A 20,274-nucleotide genomic window follows, 5' to 3' on the forward strand; every position below is an offset into this window, starting at 1 on the left:
TTATTATTTTACTTCTAATATTAATTTAGATACACATATACATATATGTACATATAAAAGTACATCTAAACACATTCTATAAATGTAAAAGTAGCAATGGAAAAATTAATAACATATCAGCTGGGGAATCTACAGTTTCATATGCCAGCAAAGCAATATATAGAAACATAGCATTAAGCTTTATAATGAAAGGATTATTATTTTCTTGGCTCAACAAACCCATCTGAATTTAGTGTTAAGTGGAGTAAGAGTGAACTCATACAAGTACTAAAAGGATGAAGTTCTTTGATCTAACTCTTCTTTTGCTACCAATTCTAAATACAGTAATACCTCTGTCAGTTTTTAGCTTGTTGACAGTAATGTTGTACCTGCTGGTGCTGCTGCCATTACAGTTAGAGCTGCCATTGACTTGGTGCCTATATAGTGACTTTTTACAAGGAAGCGGGCTAATTCCAAGACGGTGTCAAATGGTTGGCTTAACACTTTCTGGGCCCACTCACACACAAGACGGCAAGCAGAAGAGATAACTTCTTCATCAATATTTTGAAGCTGCCCAGAAGGTTCAGCTCCTTCCAACTAGGCAAAGAAGAAAGGAAATGTTAACTTGTAAAAGACCAGAGAAATTAAGTTGAAGCACGTTAAAGATATGTATTCTTAATTAGAAGATACAATATAAATCTGTGGGTTAAAGTAGTATGAACTGACCCACTGGCAGACATATAAGAGCTTTGCAAATAAGGGACTCATACCCACTAGTGCACAGCAGTCAGCAGCCTTGCGAATATAACATTTTAAATGGTTTTTAAACATACAAGAAGACTGGTATTTTGAATCTTTCTAATGTCAATAAAACTATGCCAATAGCCACATATTTTTTCTAAAGTTCCTATAAAACATATTACCTGATGACTGACTTTTTCCTCTTGACGCTACACACACATAGTCAATATATATTTTGGAAATATCAAGAAATCGGTAACTTCAAAACTTTTGTCCCCCCAAATTTCATGTTGATGTAGGTCATATACATTAACATTTTTCAGCCACTGTGTGATTTTTTTTTTCTTATTTGTAAAAAGCACAGTCGCTAGCCTTAACCAAATGAGACTTTGCAGGATGCATTTCAATGTTGATATAAAGGTACAATTTTACTTATTAAAAAGAAAAGGCTGAATTCTTACCCCATCTCCAGTTTTGTGAAAGTCAAGGTTGGGCAGTGTTGGCATATGAACAAAAGCTTTTTTTCTTAGTCCACTGTAGCAATATGTAATAAACAGTTAAGGTCTAAATATTCAAAATTAAATGAATTGCTTATACAGACAGCACTTTAGAAGTAACTATATGAAATGAGAAAAAAATCAACATGACATAACATCTACTTTCTGAATTCTTCAGTAAGAAAAACCTTAATATTAAAAACTTGGGACACTTTTACTCTTTTGAAACTGAAATGTCCTTTTAGAATGTTAAATACTACTGTCTTAAATGAAAGGATTGTCATCTGTTACAAATTTTATGAATAAATGTTCCTAATATGCTGTGCCAGCCACCAGTAACAAACAGGTCAGAAGGAAATGAATAGCCAGATGGAAACCTGGCACAGGGAAGGGAAACTTTAGCCCAGGGCACCCGGACAAAAACAACTCTTAAGAGTGTCACAAGGGCTTTAACCTTTTCGTTTCTCTTTTTCCACTGAAACATACAGGATTATCACCTGTAACATGCCAAAGACACATCAAAACATTTTTGTTTGCATTTGGGAAGCAAGAATAGGTCATGCAACAAGTGGTTAGAGAACACCTGGAACCATTTTAGAAAAGCAAGTTTCTTCCCTTCCCCTTCCTCTCTCATCTCCTCCATTTTATGCTCTGAAAAAAGGACAAGAGCGAAAGAGGGAGAAAATGGATGTAATCCTAATATGATGCAAAGACCCTCTATTTTACAATCTTCTTCTAAGAGGAGAAAGAACTATAATGAATTCTTAATTTTAATTTCCTTATTTCTGTTTGCTCCTAAGTATTTCTCCATCACAAGAAGGACCTTTTCTATACTCTGGCTTTAATTTTAATATGGGCTTTAAATGGATGGCTGAAAAATACTTGTACTGAAAGATTAGTGTTTCTGTTAAAGTTCCATAAGATTTTTTTTTTGCCAAGGAGATCCCCTATGTTTCTAAATTAAAGGAAGAAAAGAAGATAAGCTAGCATCTTTCTCCACTTTTATTCATATAATTGTTAAACATATGGCAGGCCTCAAAACTTCTTACTGTTAAAACAAAGGAGATCAGACCATTAATAACACTTTACATTGATAGACTAAGGTGAAATCTATCACAATTCTAATCTATGAATAAACCATTATTTGCTATTTCTTTCACAGTGTGATAAATACCTGTGAAAGTTACATTTGCAATTATTCTACTTAATGCTTTTGAGTTGCTTTAATTTGAAGTTTATTTCTAAATAAAGTTGCCAGTTGGAACTACAACAACAGATGTTCTATAACAAGTGAGAACGCAGAGATATTACTAAAACCATTCTGGTAAAGGATATTTAGATTTGCCTCTTGTGCCCAAACGGCGTGCCTTCATGTTTGGAAAGACGTTTTTCATGATCTTTCCAAAATCAGCAGCACTTAATGGATGGTAACCAAGATTGTCACAATAGCTCCTGCAAAAGAAGGAAGGACCAATTTAGAGTGACAGAACTCAGAATTATATCGCGGGGTGCTATTTCAATACAACTTGATCCTTCTGACAAAGTGAAGCAAAGGATCTTTCAAGTCATTTACCACAACGTCTGTGATCATCACTCTTTGGTGATGCATGTTAACTCAGGTTTAGTTAGCTGGCTTCACCCTCAGGGTATACAGTCCTGCTTTCAATAACATTCCTAAATCTTTCAGTAAGATACAATGTTGGTACAAAGTTTTCGAATTACAATCCCAACCAGCGCTCATAAATGAATATATGCAGCTCAGCCAGTAGGGCTGTAAGTTTCCACATATGTATCAGGCTCACATACTGGGATAATTTCCAATATACATATCACGCACACCAGACAGAGATAATACTACTAGATGGTTTAAAATTTAGAAATGTGATATGTTTGAACTAAAAGGGACCCTATGAATACACCAACACTCTCATTTTACTGATAAGAGAAAAAACAGGCACGGGGAGAGGTTCCAAAGGTCCTAGTGTTATCCTCCTTCTACCCCCACCATCCCTAGTATTGCCAGGAAAAAAGTTACTTTGTAAGACAGTAACTTCAAGTGGGATCTGGAGACACACCAAGTCTTAACTGCTACTGGAATCAGGTGTTCTATTTTTCTCTAGAGCTGCCAGTCATAGGTAAAATGTCAATCCTCTACCAGTTCAGCAGCAGACCAAGGCCACACCTTATTCTGGCTACCAAGGCCTTTGGGAGAACCACTATCTGGGAAATATGAATGAAGAGGAAGCCAGAGGAATTCCCTTGTCTCCGCCTCACCTCTCATTTAGCATCAACCAGGACAGCTTCTTGATGAAGTCATGCAGAAAAGAAATGAAAACAACTGGAACACATGGTGGGCAGGGTGTAATGGAAACCAGGACTTGGGTCTTTTTGTAGATTGCTGAATGTCCTGATAACATCCCTAAAGTGACCTGAGCTCAAGAAGTTAAGTTGGGAGAGACTCAAGAGGAGGCAGAGACCCCTGGGAGACTTAATACAGAAAGAATAGGGGTAGGTCTGGAGACAATGGTATTTCTTGTTTGTCGCTTCCCTATTCCCACAGCAAATCCTGCATACCCCTGGGGGTTAGACGGGAAGGAGTAGCCCAGCAAACACATCACCAACAATGCTACGAGCAGAAAGGGAACTAATGTGTACTGAAAGTTTCCCATACAGGAGGTGTTAGCAGCCTCATATTTAAATTGAGACTAAACTTGATACTTTGAGGGCTCAGGGGGTCTTGCAAGGTTGAAGGTGCAAAGTGAAGAGGTAACTATTTTGGGTGCTGACAATGGAAGTGAGCTGCATCAAATCATAACAATTTCAGAAGCAAGTTAAATTAGTTCTTTATGGTTCAAACCGGCACAAAAAGAAAATGAGAATGAGGCTCTTTTGCACCTCAGGGACTCGACCCATGTTGGTTCCTCTACCTGGAACATTACTTTTCTTATCTTTCAAGTCTCTGCTTAAATTTTACGATTTTTGAAAGGATCTCTTCTGACTAAAGCAATGTCCTCATGCCACACCCTCATCATGTTCCCTATCAGTGTAATCTGTTTCTTTTCTTTGCATGAGTTACAATCACATAATAGTTAATTTGTCTTCATCACATTAAAAGACTTAAAAAAGCAAAGAAGAAACATTGCCCCCCTCTGGATCCTAGGACAGCACTGGCAGAAATGGGCCTAAAAAACTGAAATCAAATAAACAGAGGCAGTGTAATGAGACATTTGAGAGATAACATATCCATTCTATTCTCCCTCTGTGTTTCAGATTTTGATTATTTTTTTTTTTTCATTACGTTAGTAAACCAAAATTTTTTACTTTGGCAGAAGGGGTAGGAAAAAGGTTGGCAAAAGAAGTAATGTTAAGTATCATCGACCTAAAGACATAAAGTGAGCAAAATTAATATAGTAAGTAAGTTTATTTGGGCCAAGATTGAGGACTGCAGACTGAGAAATGCTGAGAAGTGCTCCAGAGAATGAAGGAGAGGCTCATGTTTTTAAAGAAAAAAGGGACGGGGGCAATTACAAAAATTGTTTGTCAAGAATTCTCATTGGTGTAGAGAAATAACTGATTAGTAATTGTCTATACATTGTTGAACTATAGGATATGAGTTATGGTGCCTAGCATATGGCATTGTTAGGTTAGTTTATGGTTACTTGGTGGTGACAGTCTAAAGTCCATACAGCAGGCAGATTACTTAGCTCAAAGAGGGGAGTGAGAGATGACTACTTTCACATTTTAATGCCCCACTGGGCCCAGTAATTTAAAAGGGCTCACATTCCTCAGATAAAAAGTTTCTTGTCTTTCTTGGTATCCAGATGACCAATGCCAATTTGTTTTTCAAATACAATTTATATTGTGTGGTTATTTCACAAAATCATCCAATTCCATCTGGTTTTTGATACTTATTCTACCTTTTGGAAGGATATAACAACCTCATTGTCAAATACTCTGGTGGATAAATATTAAAAGTACTTTGTAGACATATAAATAGCTCAAATTATTCCTCCTGAATCATGTCAGAAGAAAATTGCCTATGATTCAAAACTTTATGCTCTGATAACTCATTTCAAACAGAAAACAAAAAGGGCATCAATGTAAAAACAACAAGAACAATACCTAGAATAGGTTCACAATTTCTTTAATTTTGTGAAATGTTAGAAATGAAAAAAATAAATCAGAAGTTGTATAGTTCAACTTCCTGCCAGATGTAGAAATGGTTATACTCCTAAATGATGGGTTACCTCAACATGAACCCTTCTTTGATGGGGAGGACTCTTTATTGTGAGGTGGCCTATCCAATTTCTAGTGGTTATAATTTTTAAAGAAAAAGAATTTCAATAGGACACCTTTCCCCATTAAGAAAAATCTAGATATTCAATGATTCTTTTAAAAATCTAATTTAGTAAGTATTTACATAATATTTATTCAATTTTGTGCTATATAACAAACCATTGGTCATTCCAGGCCATGTGGAGATCTTGGTTAGTTTACATCTCATTTTCCTGCTTCATAACGTTAGCTGCAGGTTGACCAAGCAAGATACAGTGTCAATTAACTCTTAACTCTGTCAGATTATACTTTGCAAGACTCAAAAAAGGGTGAGGAACGGAGAATGTTCTGTTCATGCAATCACTAACACTCTAATGTCATTTTAAAAATGAAATAATTTCACACCAGTAATCCCATCACTTTGGGAGGCCGAGGCAGGCGGATCACGAGGTCAGGAGATTGAGACCATCCTGGCTAACATGGTGAAACCCTGCCTCTACTAAAAATACAAAAAATTGGCTGGGTGTGGTGGGCGGGCACCTGTAGTCTCAGCTACTTGGGAGGCTGAGGCAGGAGAATGGCATGAACCCAGGAGGCGGAGCTTGCAGTGAGCCGAGATCACGCCACTGCTCCACTGCGGGCAAGAGAAAAAATCTTTTCTTCAAAAAAAAAAAAAAAAAAAAAGAATTGTTTTTTTTTCTCTTGCTCCTTGTTTAAAAGTACATTTTTAAGCCTGAAATTAAGTCTAATATTCAGTATGACTATGAACACATCACTCAAAATCCATGGTAACAATTCAGTCTTTAATATTCATTCATGTCACTTACAAATTTAATTGTACAAGTTAAAGGTAAACGTTGTTTAATGGTACAAAAATATACAAAAAAAAATCACAAAAGACTTGTGGTAAAATATAGTCATGGGATACCTAACCATACCTGACATTTTTTGAGTGCTTTCTTTGTGTTAAATCATTTAATCCTCTCAACAACCTTAGGACAGGTAGTTTTATTAAACATATTTTATAGATGAGGAACTTGCACAGAGAGGTGCACTAATCCCTTTATTTAACAGATGAGGTATTTTTATTGCTAATTGATAACTATAAGCATACTGAATGAATAAAGAAGAATCAAATAGCAACAAAAAATGATGCAGGTGATATCGCCACTGATCCCACAGATAAAACAATAAAAAATGATAATAAACCAATAAAAAAATGATACAGGGGATATCGCCACTGATCCCACAGAAATACAACTACCATCAGAGAATACTATAAATACCTCTACACAAATAAACTAGAAAATCTAGAAGAAATGGAAAAATTCCTGGACACATACACCCTCCCAAGACTAAACCAGGAAGAAGTTGAATCTCTGAATAGACCAATAACAGGTTCTGAAATTGAGGCAGTAATAAATAGCCTACCAACCAAAAAAAGCCCAGGACCAGATGGACTCAAAGCGAAATTCTACCAGAGGTACAAAGAGGAGCTGGTACCATTTCTTCTGAAACTATCCCAAATAATTGAAAAGGAAGGACTCCTCCCTAACTCATTTTATGAGGCCAGCATCATCCTGATACCAAATCCTGGCAGAGACACAACAAAAAACTTCAGGCAAGTATCCCTGATGAACATCAATGCAAAAATCCTCAATAAAATACTGGCAAACTGAATCCAGCAGCACATCAAAAAGCTTATCCACCACCATCAAGTCAGCTTCATCCCTGGGAAGCAAGGTTGGTTCAACATACGCAAATCAATAAATGTCATCCATCACATAAACAGAACCAATGACAAAAACCACATGATTCTCTCAATAAATGCAGAAAAGGCCTTCGAAAAACATCGATATCCCTTTATGTTAGAAACTCTCAATAAACTAGGTATTGATGGAACATATCTCAAAATAGTAAGAGCTATTTATGACGAACACAGCCAATATCATACTGAATGGGCAAAAGCTGGAAGTGTTCCCTTTGAAAACCAGCACAAGACAAGAATGTACTCTTACCACTCCTATTCAACATAGTACTGGAAGTTCTGGCCAGGGCAATCAGGCAAGAGAAATAAAGAAAGGATATTTAAATAGGAAGAGACAAAGTCAAACTGTCTCTGTATGCAGACGACATGATCCTATATTTAGAAAACCCCATCAGTCTCAGCCCAAAAACTCTTTAAGCTGATAAGCAACTTCAGCAAAGTCTCAGGATACAAAATCAATGTGCAAACATCACAAGCATTCCTATACATCAACAATAGACAAGCAGAGAGCCAAATCATGAATGAACTCCCATTCACAATTGCTACAGAGAATAAAATACCTAGGAATACAGCTAACAAGGGAAGTGAAGGACCTCTTCAAGAACTACAAACCTATTTAAGAAATGGTACTGGGAAAACTGGCTAGCCATATGCAGAAAACTGAAACTGGACCCCTTCCTTACACCTTATACACAAATTTACTCAAGATGGATTAAAGACTTAAATGTAAAACCCCAAACCATAAAAACCCTAGAAGAAAATCTAGGCAATACCATTCAGGACATAGGTGTGGGAGAAGATTTTATGAAGAAATCGCCACAAGCAATTCCAACAAAAGCTAAAATTGACAACTGGGATCTAGTTAAAGAGCTTCTGCACAGCAAAAGAAACTATCAACAGAGCGAATAGACAACCTATAGAATAAGAGAAAATTTTTGCAATCTACCTATCGGACAAAGGTCTAAGATCCAGAATTTACATGGAACTTAAATTTACAAGATAAAAACAAACAACCCCATCAAAAAGTGGGCAAAGGACATAAACAGACACTTCTCAAAAGAAGATATTTATGCAACCAACAAAAATATGAAAAAAATCTCAACTTCACTGATCATTAGAGAAATGCAAATCAAAACCACAATGAGATACCATCTCATGCCAGTCAGAATGGTGATTATTAAAAAGTCAAGAAACAACAGATGCTGGCAAGGATGTGGAGAAATAGGAACACTTTTACACTGTTGGTGGGAATGTAAATTAGTTCAACCATTGTGGAAGACAGTGTGGAGCTTCCTCAAGGATCTAGAACTAGAAATACCATTTGACTCAGCAATTCCATTACCGGGTATATACCCAAAGGAATATAAATCATTCTATTATAAAGACACATGCACATGTATGTTTACTGCAGCACTATTCACAATAGCAAAGACATAGAACCAACCCAAATGCCCATCAATGATAGACTGGATAAAGAAAATGTGGTACATATACACCATGGAATACGATGCAGCCATTAAAAGGAACGAGATCATGTCCTTTGCAGGGACATGGATGAAGCTGGAAGCCATCATCCTCAGCAAACTAATGCAGGAACAGAAAACCAAACACTGTATGTTCTTACTCATAAGTGGGAGCTGAACAATCAGAACACATGGACATAGGGAGGGGAACAACACACACCATGGCCTGTTGCGGGGGCGCTGAGGGGAGGGAAGAGCATTAGGACAAATAGCTAATGCATGCAGGGCTTAATACCTAGGTGACGGGTTGACAGGTGCAGCAAACCACCATGGCACATGTTTACCTATGTAACAAACCTGCACATTCTGCACATGTATCCCGGAATGTAGAGTAAAATAAAATTAAAAAAAAAAAAAAAAAAAAGCAAACTGAATGCTTGTACTGTAACCAAAATTACATCATTAAATTTTTTCCCTAATATTTTTAAAAACAATTTATTAAGAATTATCAATTGTCTATTAAAAGGACTCTTAAGACTTACCTAGACCCATAATGTTATTTTAGTGAGTCTTAGTATTCAAATATTATAAATGACAATAAAAGATATGGGAATTTTGGGAGGTCCCAAAGACATGGTAGAATTCCATTGCCTTAAAAGTATTAATCAAACAAAACATTTGCTAGACAATCTGAAAGACAAATGAAGTAAAAGTAATATGGTCAAATATCCAATTAGCTTGAGCCTTAGAAAGTGGTTGTGGCAATCCTCCCTTATTTTTAAGGAGTAAACAGATCTTAAGACTCTGGGGAGAAAATTCTTCAAAAGTGCCTGACCCTAACCATAAAGAAATTGGTGTTTTTCAGTTGGGCGTGGTGGCTCATGCCTGTATTCCTAGCACTCTGGGAGGCCGAGGTGGGCGACTGCCTGAGCTCAGGAGTTCAGGACCAGCCTGGGCAACATGGTGAAACCCTGTCTCTACTAAAAATACAGAAAAAAAAAATTAACTGAGCATGGTGGCGGGCACCTGTAATCCCACTTACTTGGGAGGCTGAGGCAGGAGAATCGCTTTAACCCAGGAGGTGGAGGTTGCAGTGACCAGAGATCACGCCACTGCACTCCAGCCTAGGCAACAGAGTGAGACTCTGTCTCAAAGAAAAGGAAAAGAAAAAGAAAAAAGAAATTTACCTTTTTCGTATTGTTCTGTGTTTTGGGCAGAACAATGATACAGCATGTAGAACAATGATAGTAGTACTAGTAAGCTGATCTTAGACTAGGATCATACTAATATATCACCTTTGAAACTCACTGCTAATGCTTTTTTTGTGGTAACTATACAATGAACAATATATCTGAAAGATTACTTTGCTTGAAGTCAAAACTAAAGAAGAGTTAAATTATTTACACATAAAAAATTATCATGTATGACCTCCTTAACCAGGACTTGCCTTTCCTTTCCATCATTTTGGCTAATAATCCTACAAAAAAGATTCAGTCATGGTGAATCATGATTCACAGGTTAAGAACCTTGACCTGAAGTTTATAAATTAATAAAAATCCCACAGTTTATGAAGTTATCTGATAAATCCTCAAGATTTTCAAAAGAAATTTGTGTCTTAATCACAGTAAAAAGTAAATCTTAAAGGCTTGAGTTCTCATGGCCTATGAAGAAGCCATTTAAAATGACTATTCTTTTTTTATTTTTATTTTTGAGACAGAGTCTCACTCTGTTGCCCAGCCTTGAGTGCAATGGCGTGATTTCTGCTCACTGCAACCTCCACCTCTGGCTTCAAGCAATTCTCCTGCCTCAGCCTCCCGAGTATCTGGGATTATAAGCGCCCACCACCATGCCCAGCTAATTTTTTGTATTTTTGCTAGAGACAGGGATTTGCCATGTTGGCCAGGCTGGTCTCGAACTCCTGACCTCAGGTGATCTGCCTACCTCTGCCTCCCAAAGTGCTGGGATTGCAGGGGTGAGTCACTGCGCCCAGCTAAAATGACTATTCTTTTTATTGTATGATTCCATTTATATGAAATATCTACAGTACAGAAATCCATACAGACAGAAAGATTTATAGTTGACACGTGTGTGGTGGAGGGGGAAACTGGGACTGTCTGCTTAATGTATTCAGGCTTTTAAAAAATGACTATTCTTTTGGTGAATTTGGATTGTTATTTTTAAAGCAAAGACACACACACATATATGTGATAAATATATTGATCATATTTCTACATATAGTATGAGCTCTCTTTGTATATATACTTTCATTTTGGGATTGCCTGAGGTCTCCTTTGTTTTAAATTAACTGCATATAGGCCCGGCACGGTGGCTCAGGCCTGTAATCCCAGCACTTTGGGAGGCTGAGGCGGGTGGATCATGAGATCAGGAGATCGAGACCATCTGGCTAACAAGGTGAAATCCCATCTCTACTAAAAATATAAAAAAACAATTAGCCGGGCGTGGTGGTGGGTGCCTGTAGTCCCAGCTACTTGGGAGGCTGAGGCAGGAGAATGGTGTGAACCTGGGAGGCAGAGCTTGCAGTGAGCCGAGATCGTGCCACTGCACTCCAGCCTGGGCTGACAGAGCAAGTCCGTTTCAAAAAAAAAAAATTAACTGCATATAAAATGTTCAGATTTATAATTATCGACAGTAACTACCTATAGATTAAGAATTAACAAACATTGAAAGAAGGGGCCTTGACCCAGTAAATTCCTGAGTAACCCATCTGTCATCTTTGAATTTCCATCCAGATCCAATTATACTACACTTAGTTCTTCAATAGTTGGCAACATTTCTGAACTCACGTTAGTAAAAGGATAAATTCAAATTTTCACAAGGTTGTACACATGAAAACAAAAAAAGCCAAGAGACCCTAGTGTCATCTGATGTAATCATACCATTTTGTAGATGAGAAAACTAAGGAAGAGAGAGGTAAAGATGGTTTGTAAGATGGTTTGTAGTTAAATAAGTGGTTCTTTACTAATGACTCAGGTAGAATGTCACACAATCAGTACTCAATACATATTTGTTGACTGGTTGCACTACAACATTTTCAAAAGGTTCCTTCTGAAGAACACCGTTCAGCCCTCAATTTTACTTTTCTGCATAAAATCTTAATAAATACATACAGCTGTAATGTGAACAGTATGACATTCTTATAGAATCTGTGTCAGTAGAAAATGAGTGAGATGTAGTTACCTACCATTAATGAATGTATAGAAGAGGTGAGAAAAAAGGACAGAGACTTAAATTCTTCTCCGCAGAAGACAATACCCAATTGGCCCAAGAAAGGCACTCAACTTCATTAGTCATCAGGGAAATGCAAGTTAAAACTACAATGGAAAAAAGGATAATGTCCGTACACAGTAGAATGAGCTAAGAAATTATGGTATATATTCACAAGTGGAATACTACATAGCAGTGTGAATGAATAAACTAAAATGCATAAATTGTACAAACACTGTACAGTTGTACAAATTGTACAAACACTGTACAGTTGTACAAATTGTACAAATATTGAGTAAAAAAGCCAGATAAAAAATATAGTATATTGTATAATATCATTCATGTAATGTTCAAAAACAAGCAAAGCTAGCCTGTGGCATTAGAAGCCAGGACAGAAGTTACCCTTGACAAGAGAGAGGTGCTGGTAAAGAGAGTGAGTATAAGAGGATATGAAGCAGGATTATGGCAATGTTTGCTTTCTGAATCTGGATGCTGGTAATACGAGGGTATTCATTTTGTAAAGATTTGTCTAGCTGTAAACTTATAATCTGTATATTTTTTTCTGTGTGTATGTTACTTTCCAATAAAAGTTACATAGAGTACTGTAAATAAAATGCCATGCCTGAGCTAGAACTAAGGGTCTAATATACGGAGAAAGCAGATCTAAACTGGGCCTTAGAGAACAAGTAGATTTAATCATATGGGTGTTAGGGTGGGAGGAGGGTGAGGCAGGTCTATTTCATGTAGAGGAAAGAATATGAACAAAAACCGAGAAGAGCAGCATGTGGTTTTGAAACTAAGAATTTCAAAAAAGCTAACGTGTAGACTTATGTACAGTGAACAGATCAGGGTAATTAGCATATCTATCATCTTAAACATCTGTCATCTATTTGTGTTGGGAACATTCAATATCCTCCGCACTACTTGAAAGTATATACCACTGTTAAGCATAGTCATCTTTCAGTACTATGCAATTTATTCCTCCTATCTAGCTCTAATTTTGTATCTTTTAACCACTCTCTTCCTATCCCCATCCCCTTTCCCAGCACCTAGTATCTTCTGTTCTACCTTTTACTTCTATGAAAGGAACTTTTATCAACTTCCACATATGAGTGAGAGCATGCAGCATTTAACTTTGTTCCCAGTTTATTTTACTCAACATAATGACCTCCAGATCCATTCACGTTGCTGCAAGTGACAGGATCTTATTTTTAATGGCTAAACAATATTCCATTGTGTACACATACATTTTGTTTATTCACTCATCTGTTGGACACTTAGGTTGATTCTTTATCTTGGGTATAATGAATAGTGTTGCAATAAACCATGGGGGTGTTAGATGTCTCTTTGATATATAGATTTCTTTCCTTTGGCTAAATGCTCAGCAGTAGGACTGCTGGATCATATGATAGTCCTATCTACCTATCTATCTATCTATCTATCTATCTATCTATCTATCTATCATCTATGTACACATATTTTAAAAATTCTTGTGAGTATATATTAGGCATATATATATGGGGTATATGGGATACTCTGATATAGGCATACAATGTGTAATAATCCTATCAGGATAAATGGGGTATCCATCACCTTGAGCATTTATTCTTTGTGTTACAAACAATCCAGTTATACTCTTTTGGTTATTTTAAAATGTACAATTTAATTATTCTTGACTATCGTCACCCTGTTGTGCTATCAAATACTAGATCTTATTCATTCCTTCTAACTATGTTTTTGTATCCATCAACCATCCTCACTTCACTACCGTGCCCCCACTACCCTTCCAAGCCTCTGGTAACCATCATTCTACTCTGTCTCCATGAGTTCAATGATTTTAATTTTTAGCTCCCACAAATAAGTGAGAACATATGATGTTTGTGTTCCTGTAAATGGTTTATTTCACTCAACATAGTGACCTCCAGTTCCATCCATGTGATTGCAAATGATACGATCTCATTCTATTTTTATGGCTGAATAGTACTCCATCTTGCATATGTGCTACATTCTCTTTATCCATTCATCTGTTGGTAGACACTTAGGTTGCTTCCAAATCTTGGTTATTGGGAATAGTGCTGCGATAAACATGGGAGTGCAGATATTGATATCCAGATTTCCTTTCTTTTGGATATATACCTAGCAGTGGGATTGCTAGATCATATGGTAGCTCTATTTTTAGTTTATTGAAGAACCTCCAAACTATTCTCTACAGTAGCTTTACTAACTTATATTCCCGCCAACAGTGTATGAAGGTTTCCTTTCCTCCACATCCTTGTCATTGTTTGTTATTGTCTGTCTTTTTGATAAAAGTCATTTGAACTGGGGTGAGATTATATATTGCTGTTTTGATTTGTATTTCTCTAATGAACAACGATGTTGAGTACCTTTTCACATGCCTTTTTGCCATCTGTATGTCTTCTGAGAAATGTCTATATAGGTCTTTTGCCCATTTTAAATCAAATTATTAGATTTTTTTTTCTATAGAGTTGTTTGAGCTCCTTCTATATTCTGGTTATTAATCCCTTGTCAGATGGAAAGTTTGCAAATAATTTCCCCATTCCGTGGGTTATCTCTTCACTTTGTTAACTGCTTTCTTTGCTGTGCAGCTTTTTAACTGCATGTGATCCCATCTGTCCACTTCCGCTTTGGTTGCCTGTGCTTGTAGGGTATTGCTCAAGAAATTTTTGCACAGTGCAAGGTCCTGGAGTTTCCCTAGTGTTTTCTTATAGTAGTTTCATAGTTTGAGGTCTTAGATTTAAGTCTTCAGTCCACTTTGATATCATTTTAGTACAGGGCAAGAGATAGGGGTCTAGATTCATTCTTCTACATAAGGATATCCAGTTTTCCCAGCATCATTTATTGAAGAGACCATACATTTCCCCAATGTATGCTTGTGGCATCTTTGTTGAAAATGAGTTCACTGGCTGGATGCGGTGGCTTACGCCTGTAATCCCAGCACTTTGGGAGGCCGAGGCAGGTGGGTCAAATGAGGTCAGGAGTTCAAGACCAGCCTGGCCAACATGGTGAAACCCTGTCTCTACTAAAAATACAAAAAAAAAATTAGGCATGGTGGTGCGTGCCTATAGTTCCAGCTACTTGGGGGCTGAGGCAGAAGAATCGCCTGAACCTGGGAGGCGGAGGCTGCAATGAGCTGAGATTGCGCCACTGCACTCCAGCCTGGGTGATAAAGTGACATTGTGTCTCCAAAAAAAAAAAAAAAAAAAAAAAAAAGAAAACAAGTTCACTGTAGATGTATTAATTTGTTTCTGGGTTCTCTATTCTGTTCTATTGGTCTATGTGTCTGTTTTTATGCCAGTACCATGCTTTTTTGGTTACTACAGCTCTATAGTATAATTTGAAGGTAATGTGATTAAGTCCAGTTTTGTTCTTTTTGCTTAGGATACCTCTGGCTATTCTGGGTCTTTTAATATAAATTTGGGATAGTTTTTTCTATAATATTTCTGTGCAGAATGTCACTGGTATTTTGAAAGGGGCTTCATTCAATCTGTAGATTGCTTTGGGTAGTATAATTATTTTAATAATGATTCAATCCATGAACGTGGAATGCCTTTACATTCTGTGTCCCCTTCAATTTCTTTCATCAATGTCTTATAGTTTTCATTGTAGCCATCTTTCACTTCTTTGGTTAAGTAAATTCTTAGGTATTTAATTTTATTTGTAGCTATTGTAAATAGGATTACTTTCTTGAATTCTTTTTCAGATTATTCACAGTTGGCAAATAGGAATGCTACTGATTTTTGTATGTTGATATTGTATCCTGCAACTTTACTGAATTTATCCATTCTAACAGTTTTTTGGTGGAGTCTTTAGATTTTTCCAATATAAAATCATATCATCTATAGAGATAATTTGACCCTTCATTTCCAGTCTGGATGCCCTGTTTCTTTTTCTTGTCTGATTGCTCTAGCTAGCACTTCTAGCACTATTTGAATAAAAGCGGCAAAAGTGGGCATCCATGTCATGTTCCAGATCTTAGAGGAAAGGCTTTCAGTTTTTCCTCTTTCAGTATGATACTAGCTATGGGTCTGTCATATGTCTTTTATTATGTTAAGGTATGTTCATTCTATGCCCAGTTTTTTGAGGGTTTTTATCATGAAGAGATGTTGATTTTTTTTTTTTTTTTTTGAGACAGTCTTGCTCTGTCACCCAGGCTGGAGTGCAGTGGCGCAGTCTTGGCTCACTGCAAGCTCCGCCTCCCGGGTTCACGCCATTCTCCTGCCTCAGCCTCTCCGAGTAGCTGGGACTACAGGCGCCCACCACCACGCCCGGCTTATTTTTTTTTTTTTGTATTTTTAGTAGAGACAGGGTTTCACCGTGGTCTCGATCTCCTGACCTCGTGATCCACCCGCCTCGGCCTCCCAAAGTGCTGGGATTACAAGCATGAGCCACCGCGCCCGGCCGAGATGTTGAATTTTATGAAGCACTTTTTCATTTCTTGCTTTTTATTTTTCTATGTACCTGTTGTATGTTTTTAGATTTGAGGTTACCATGAGGCTTGCAGATAATATCTTACAATGTATTAAACTGGTAACAAATTATTGGATTGCATAAACAAACAAGCCAAAAGAGAACTAATAAAACCTTTATACTCAAATATTGTCTCCCCATTTAAAAACTTGTTGTTTCTATTTATATTTTATTGTACTATGACTTGAAAAGTTGTGTAGTTATTGTTTTTGATTGTTTCATCTATTAGTCTTCCTACGAGTAGTTTACACACCACAATTACAGTGTTATAATAGTCTGTGTTTTTTTCTGCGTATACACTATTACCACTGAGTTTTGTACCTTCACATGATGTCTTACTGCTCAACAGTCTTTTCTTTCAGATTGAAGAACTCTGTTTGGCATTTCTTGTATGCCAAGTCTGATGTTAATGAAATCCCTAAGCTTTCATTTGTCTGTGAAAATCTTTTTATTTCCTTCCTGTTTGAAAGATATTTTCACTGGGTATACTATTCTAGGGTAAAATATTTTTCCCTTCAGCACTTCAGATATGTCATGCCACTCTCTCCTGGATTGCAAGGTTCCCACTGAAAAGTCTGCTGCCAGATATACTGGAGGTCCATTGTAGGTTATTTGCTTGTTTTATCTTGCTGCTTTAGAATCTTGCTTTATCCTTTACCTTTGTGTATAGGGCAAGAGATATGGGTCTATCAATGTCCTCAGATAGGAATTTGATTATAAATGCCTTGAGGTAGTCTTCTTTGGGTTGAATCTGCTTGGTTTTCTGTAACTTTCTTGTACCTGGATATTGGTATCTTTCTCTAGGTTTTGGAAGTTCTCTGTTATTATCTCTTTGAATAAACTTTCTATTCCTATCTCTCTATCTCCTCTTTAAGGCCAATAGCTCTTAGATTTGGCTTTTGGAGGCTATTTTCTAGATCTTGTAGGTGTGCTTCATTCTTTTTTTTATTTTTTTTTGTCTCCCTCTGACTGTGTATGTTCAAATAACCTGTTTCAGGGTCACTAATTCTTTTCTTTTTGATCAATTCTGCTAGTAAGAGACTCTGATGCATTCTTCGGTGTATTAATTGCATTTTTCAACTCCAGATTTTGCTTTTTAAAAATTATTGAATCTCTGTTAAATTTGTTGGATAGGATTCTGAATTCCTTCTCTGTGTTTTCTTGAATTTATTTGAGCTTCCTCAAAAGAGCAATTCTGAACTCTCTTTTTGAAAGGTCACATATCTCTGTCTCTCCAGGATTGGTCCCTGGTGCCTTATGTAGTTCGTTTGGTGAGGTCATGTTTTTCTGAATGGTCTTGATGCTTGTGAATGTTCATCAGTGTCTGGACATTGAAGAGTTAGATATTTATTGTAGTGTTCACAGTATGGGCTTGTTTGTACCCATTCTACTGCGAAAGACTTTGCAGGTATTCGAAGGGACTTTTGTGCTGTGATCTGCTTTTGGCCACCACAGAGATATCTGCATTTGGGGGCATTACAAGTCCAGTAACGTGGTTCTTGCAGATTCACAGAGGTACCACATTGATGGTTTTGGATAAGGTCTGGAAGAATTCTGTGCATTACCATGCAGAGATTCTTGTTCTCGTCCCTTATTTTCTCCCAAACAAATGGAGTCTCTCCCTCTCTCTAGGCTGAAATGCCTGGAGCTGGGGGAGTGGTGACACAAGCAGCCCTGTGACCATCACTACTGGGTCTGTGCTGGGTTAGACCTGAAACAAGCATAGCACTGGGTATTGCCCAAGGCTCACCGTTACCACTACAGGGCTACCATTTATGTTCTCACTCAAGCCCTAGGGCTCTACAATCAGCAGTTTGTGAAGCCAGCCAGTCTTTTGTTCTTGCCTTCAGGGTTGTGAGTTGCCCCAGACCTCAGGTGGGTCCAGAGATGCTATCCAGGAGCAGGATTTGGATCCAGAAACCTTAGAAATCTGCCTGGTGCTTTATCCTACTGTCGTTAAGCTGGCATCCAAACCACAAGACAAACTCCTTCCCACTCTTCCTTCCCCATTCCCCAGTCAGAGGAGTCTCTCCCCACGTCCACCACCACAGGCCCACACGGAGTACTGCCAGGGTACTGCCAATGTTCACTTAAGGCCCAAGGGCTCTCCAGTCAGCTTGTGGTGAATGCTCTCAAATCTGGGACTCACCCTTCAGATGGCATTTCTCACCCTTAGATGGTATTCGAGAAATACCATCTAAGAGCCAAATACCATAGGTCGACAAAAACCATCTAAGAGCCAAGGCCTGGAATCGGGGACCCCAAAAGCCTTCTTGGTGGTCCTCCCCACTGTGGCTGGGCTGGCACCTAAGCAGCAAAACAAAATCTGCTTTATTCTTCCCTCTGCATTTTCCAAGCAGAAGTCTTGCCTTGTAGCCACCACAGCTGTAAATACACTGGGTCATACTTGAAGCCAGAATGTCTCAGAATCTCACCTAAGACCTCTGGCATGTACAACCTGGTTACCACTGCTAATTACTCAGGGCCCAAAGGCTCTTTAGTCAGCAAGTGATGAATCCTGCCAGGACTGGTTCCTTCCCATCAATGTAGTGGGTTCCCTTTTGGCCCAGGGTGTGTCTAGAAATGTCATCTGGGAGCTAGAGCCTGAAATGGAGGTCTCAAGACTCTGCCTGGCCCTATACTACTGTGACTGAACTGGTATTTAAACTTTAAGATAAAGTCTTCTTCACGTTTCCCTCTCCTCTCCTCAAGTGAAAGGAAGGGGTTCTTTCAGAGCTGCAAGCTTTGCTGCCTCAGGTTGAGGGAAGGCTGATGCAGGCACTCCCTTGGCCACCCTGGCTGGTGTCTCAATAGGTGGTATGCCCCCAAGTCCACTGGTTCCGAGCCCAGCAAAGCACTAGGAGTTGCCTATACATTGCAGTCCTTGTGGTCTAGATTGCCTTTCAAGTTTATTTAGGACTCCAGAGCACTTTAGCCTGCAGTGGTGAGGCTTGTGGGAACTCAATTTCCAACCACTGGGATGAGAGATTTCCCTTCCGGCTAGGGCTGGTCTGAATGCTCTTTCCACGGGAGCTGACTGAGTTCTGCCCACTGTTGGCAGCACTGAGTTGCAATGCAAAGTTCCACAACTGCTGCACTCTCTCTCCTGCAAGTGGACTCGTTCTCCATGGCAGGTGCTGGGAGATGGGGGAGAGGTGGTGTCAGCAATTCAAGACTTTATTCTACCTTCTTCAGTGTCTCTTTCAACTTAAAACCAGGTACTATGATCAGTCACCTGATTTCTGGTTCTTACATTTTTGTGTGTGTGTAGATAATTGTTAAATTTGGTGTTCCTGCAGGGAGGATGATCAGTGGAGGCTTCTATTTGGCCATCTTGGTACACCTCTCTGTATTTTTAAGAAACATCTGCCGGGCGCAGTGGCTCACACCTGTAAGCCCAACACTTTGGGAGGCCGAGGTGGGCGGATCACAAGGTCAGGAGATGGAGACCATCCTGGCTAACACGGTGAAACCCCATCTCTACTAAAAATACAAAAACTTAGCCGGGCATGGTGGCAGGAGCCTGTAGTCGCAGCTACTAGGGAGGCTGAGGCAGGAGAATGGTGTGAACCCAGGAGGCGGAGCTTGCAGTGAGCCGAGATCGTGCCACTGCACTCCAGCCTGGGTGACAGAGAGAGACTCTGTCTCCAAAAAAAAAAAAAGAAACAAAAGAAACATCCATACTGTTCTCCATAGCGGCTGTACTTTACATTCCCACCAACAGTGTGTAAGTGTTCCCTTTTCTTTGAATCCTCTCCAGCATTTATTTGTTGTCTTTCTGAAAGTAGCTATCCTAACTGGGAAACATGATACTTCACTGTGGTTTTTATCTGCGTTT

At 38.4% G+C, this 20,274-nt stretch overlaps 1 protein-coding gene across 1 annotated transcript in view; it reads right to left on the minus strand.

The window, feature by feature from the left end:
* RFX7 (regulatory factor X7) overlaps window positions 1-20,274 on the minus strand; it is a 151,874-nt gene that overhangs the window by 11,802 nt on the left and 119,798 nt on the right. The window contains exons 6-8 of the mRNA XM_058427848.1: window positions 2,549-2,669; window positions 1,182-1,262; window positions 369-576 (exon numbers count right to left, since the gene is read on the minus strand). Coding sequence (XP_058283831.1) covers window positions 369-576; window positions 1,182-1,262; window positions 2,549-2,669 — 410 coding nt within the window. The remainder of the gene's footprint in view (window positions 1-368; window positions 577-1,181; window positions 1,263-2,548; window positions 2,670-20,274) is intronic.

Source organism: Hylobates moloch, unplaced genomic scaffold (genome assembly GCF_009828535.3).
Source record: "Hylobates moloch isolate HMO894 unplaced genomic scaffold, HMol_V3 SCAFFOLD_14, whole genome shotgun sequence".
NCBI classification, from domain to species: Eukaryota; Metazoa; Chordata; class Mammalia; order Primates; family Hylobatidae; genus Hylobates; species Hylobates moloch.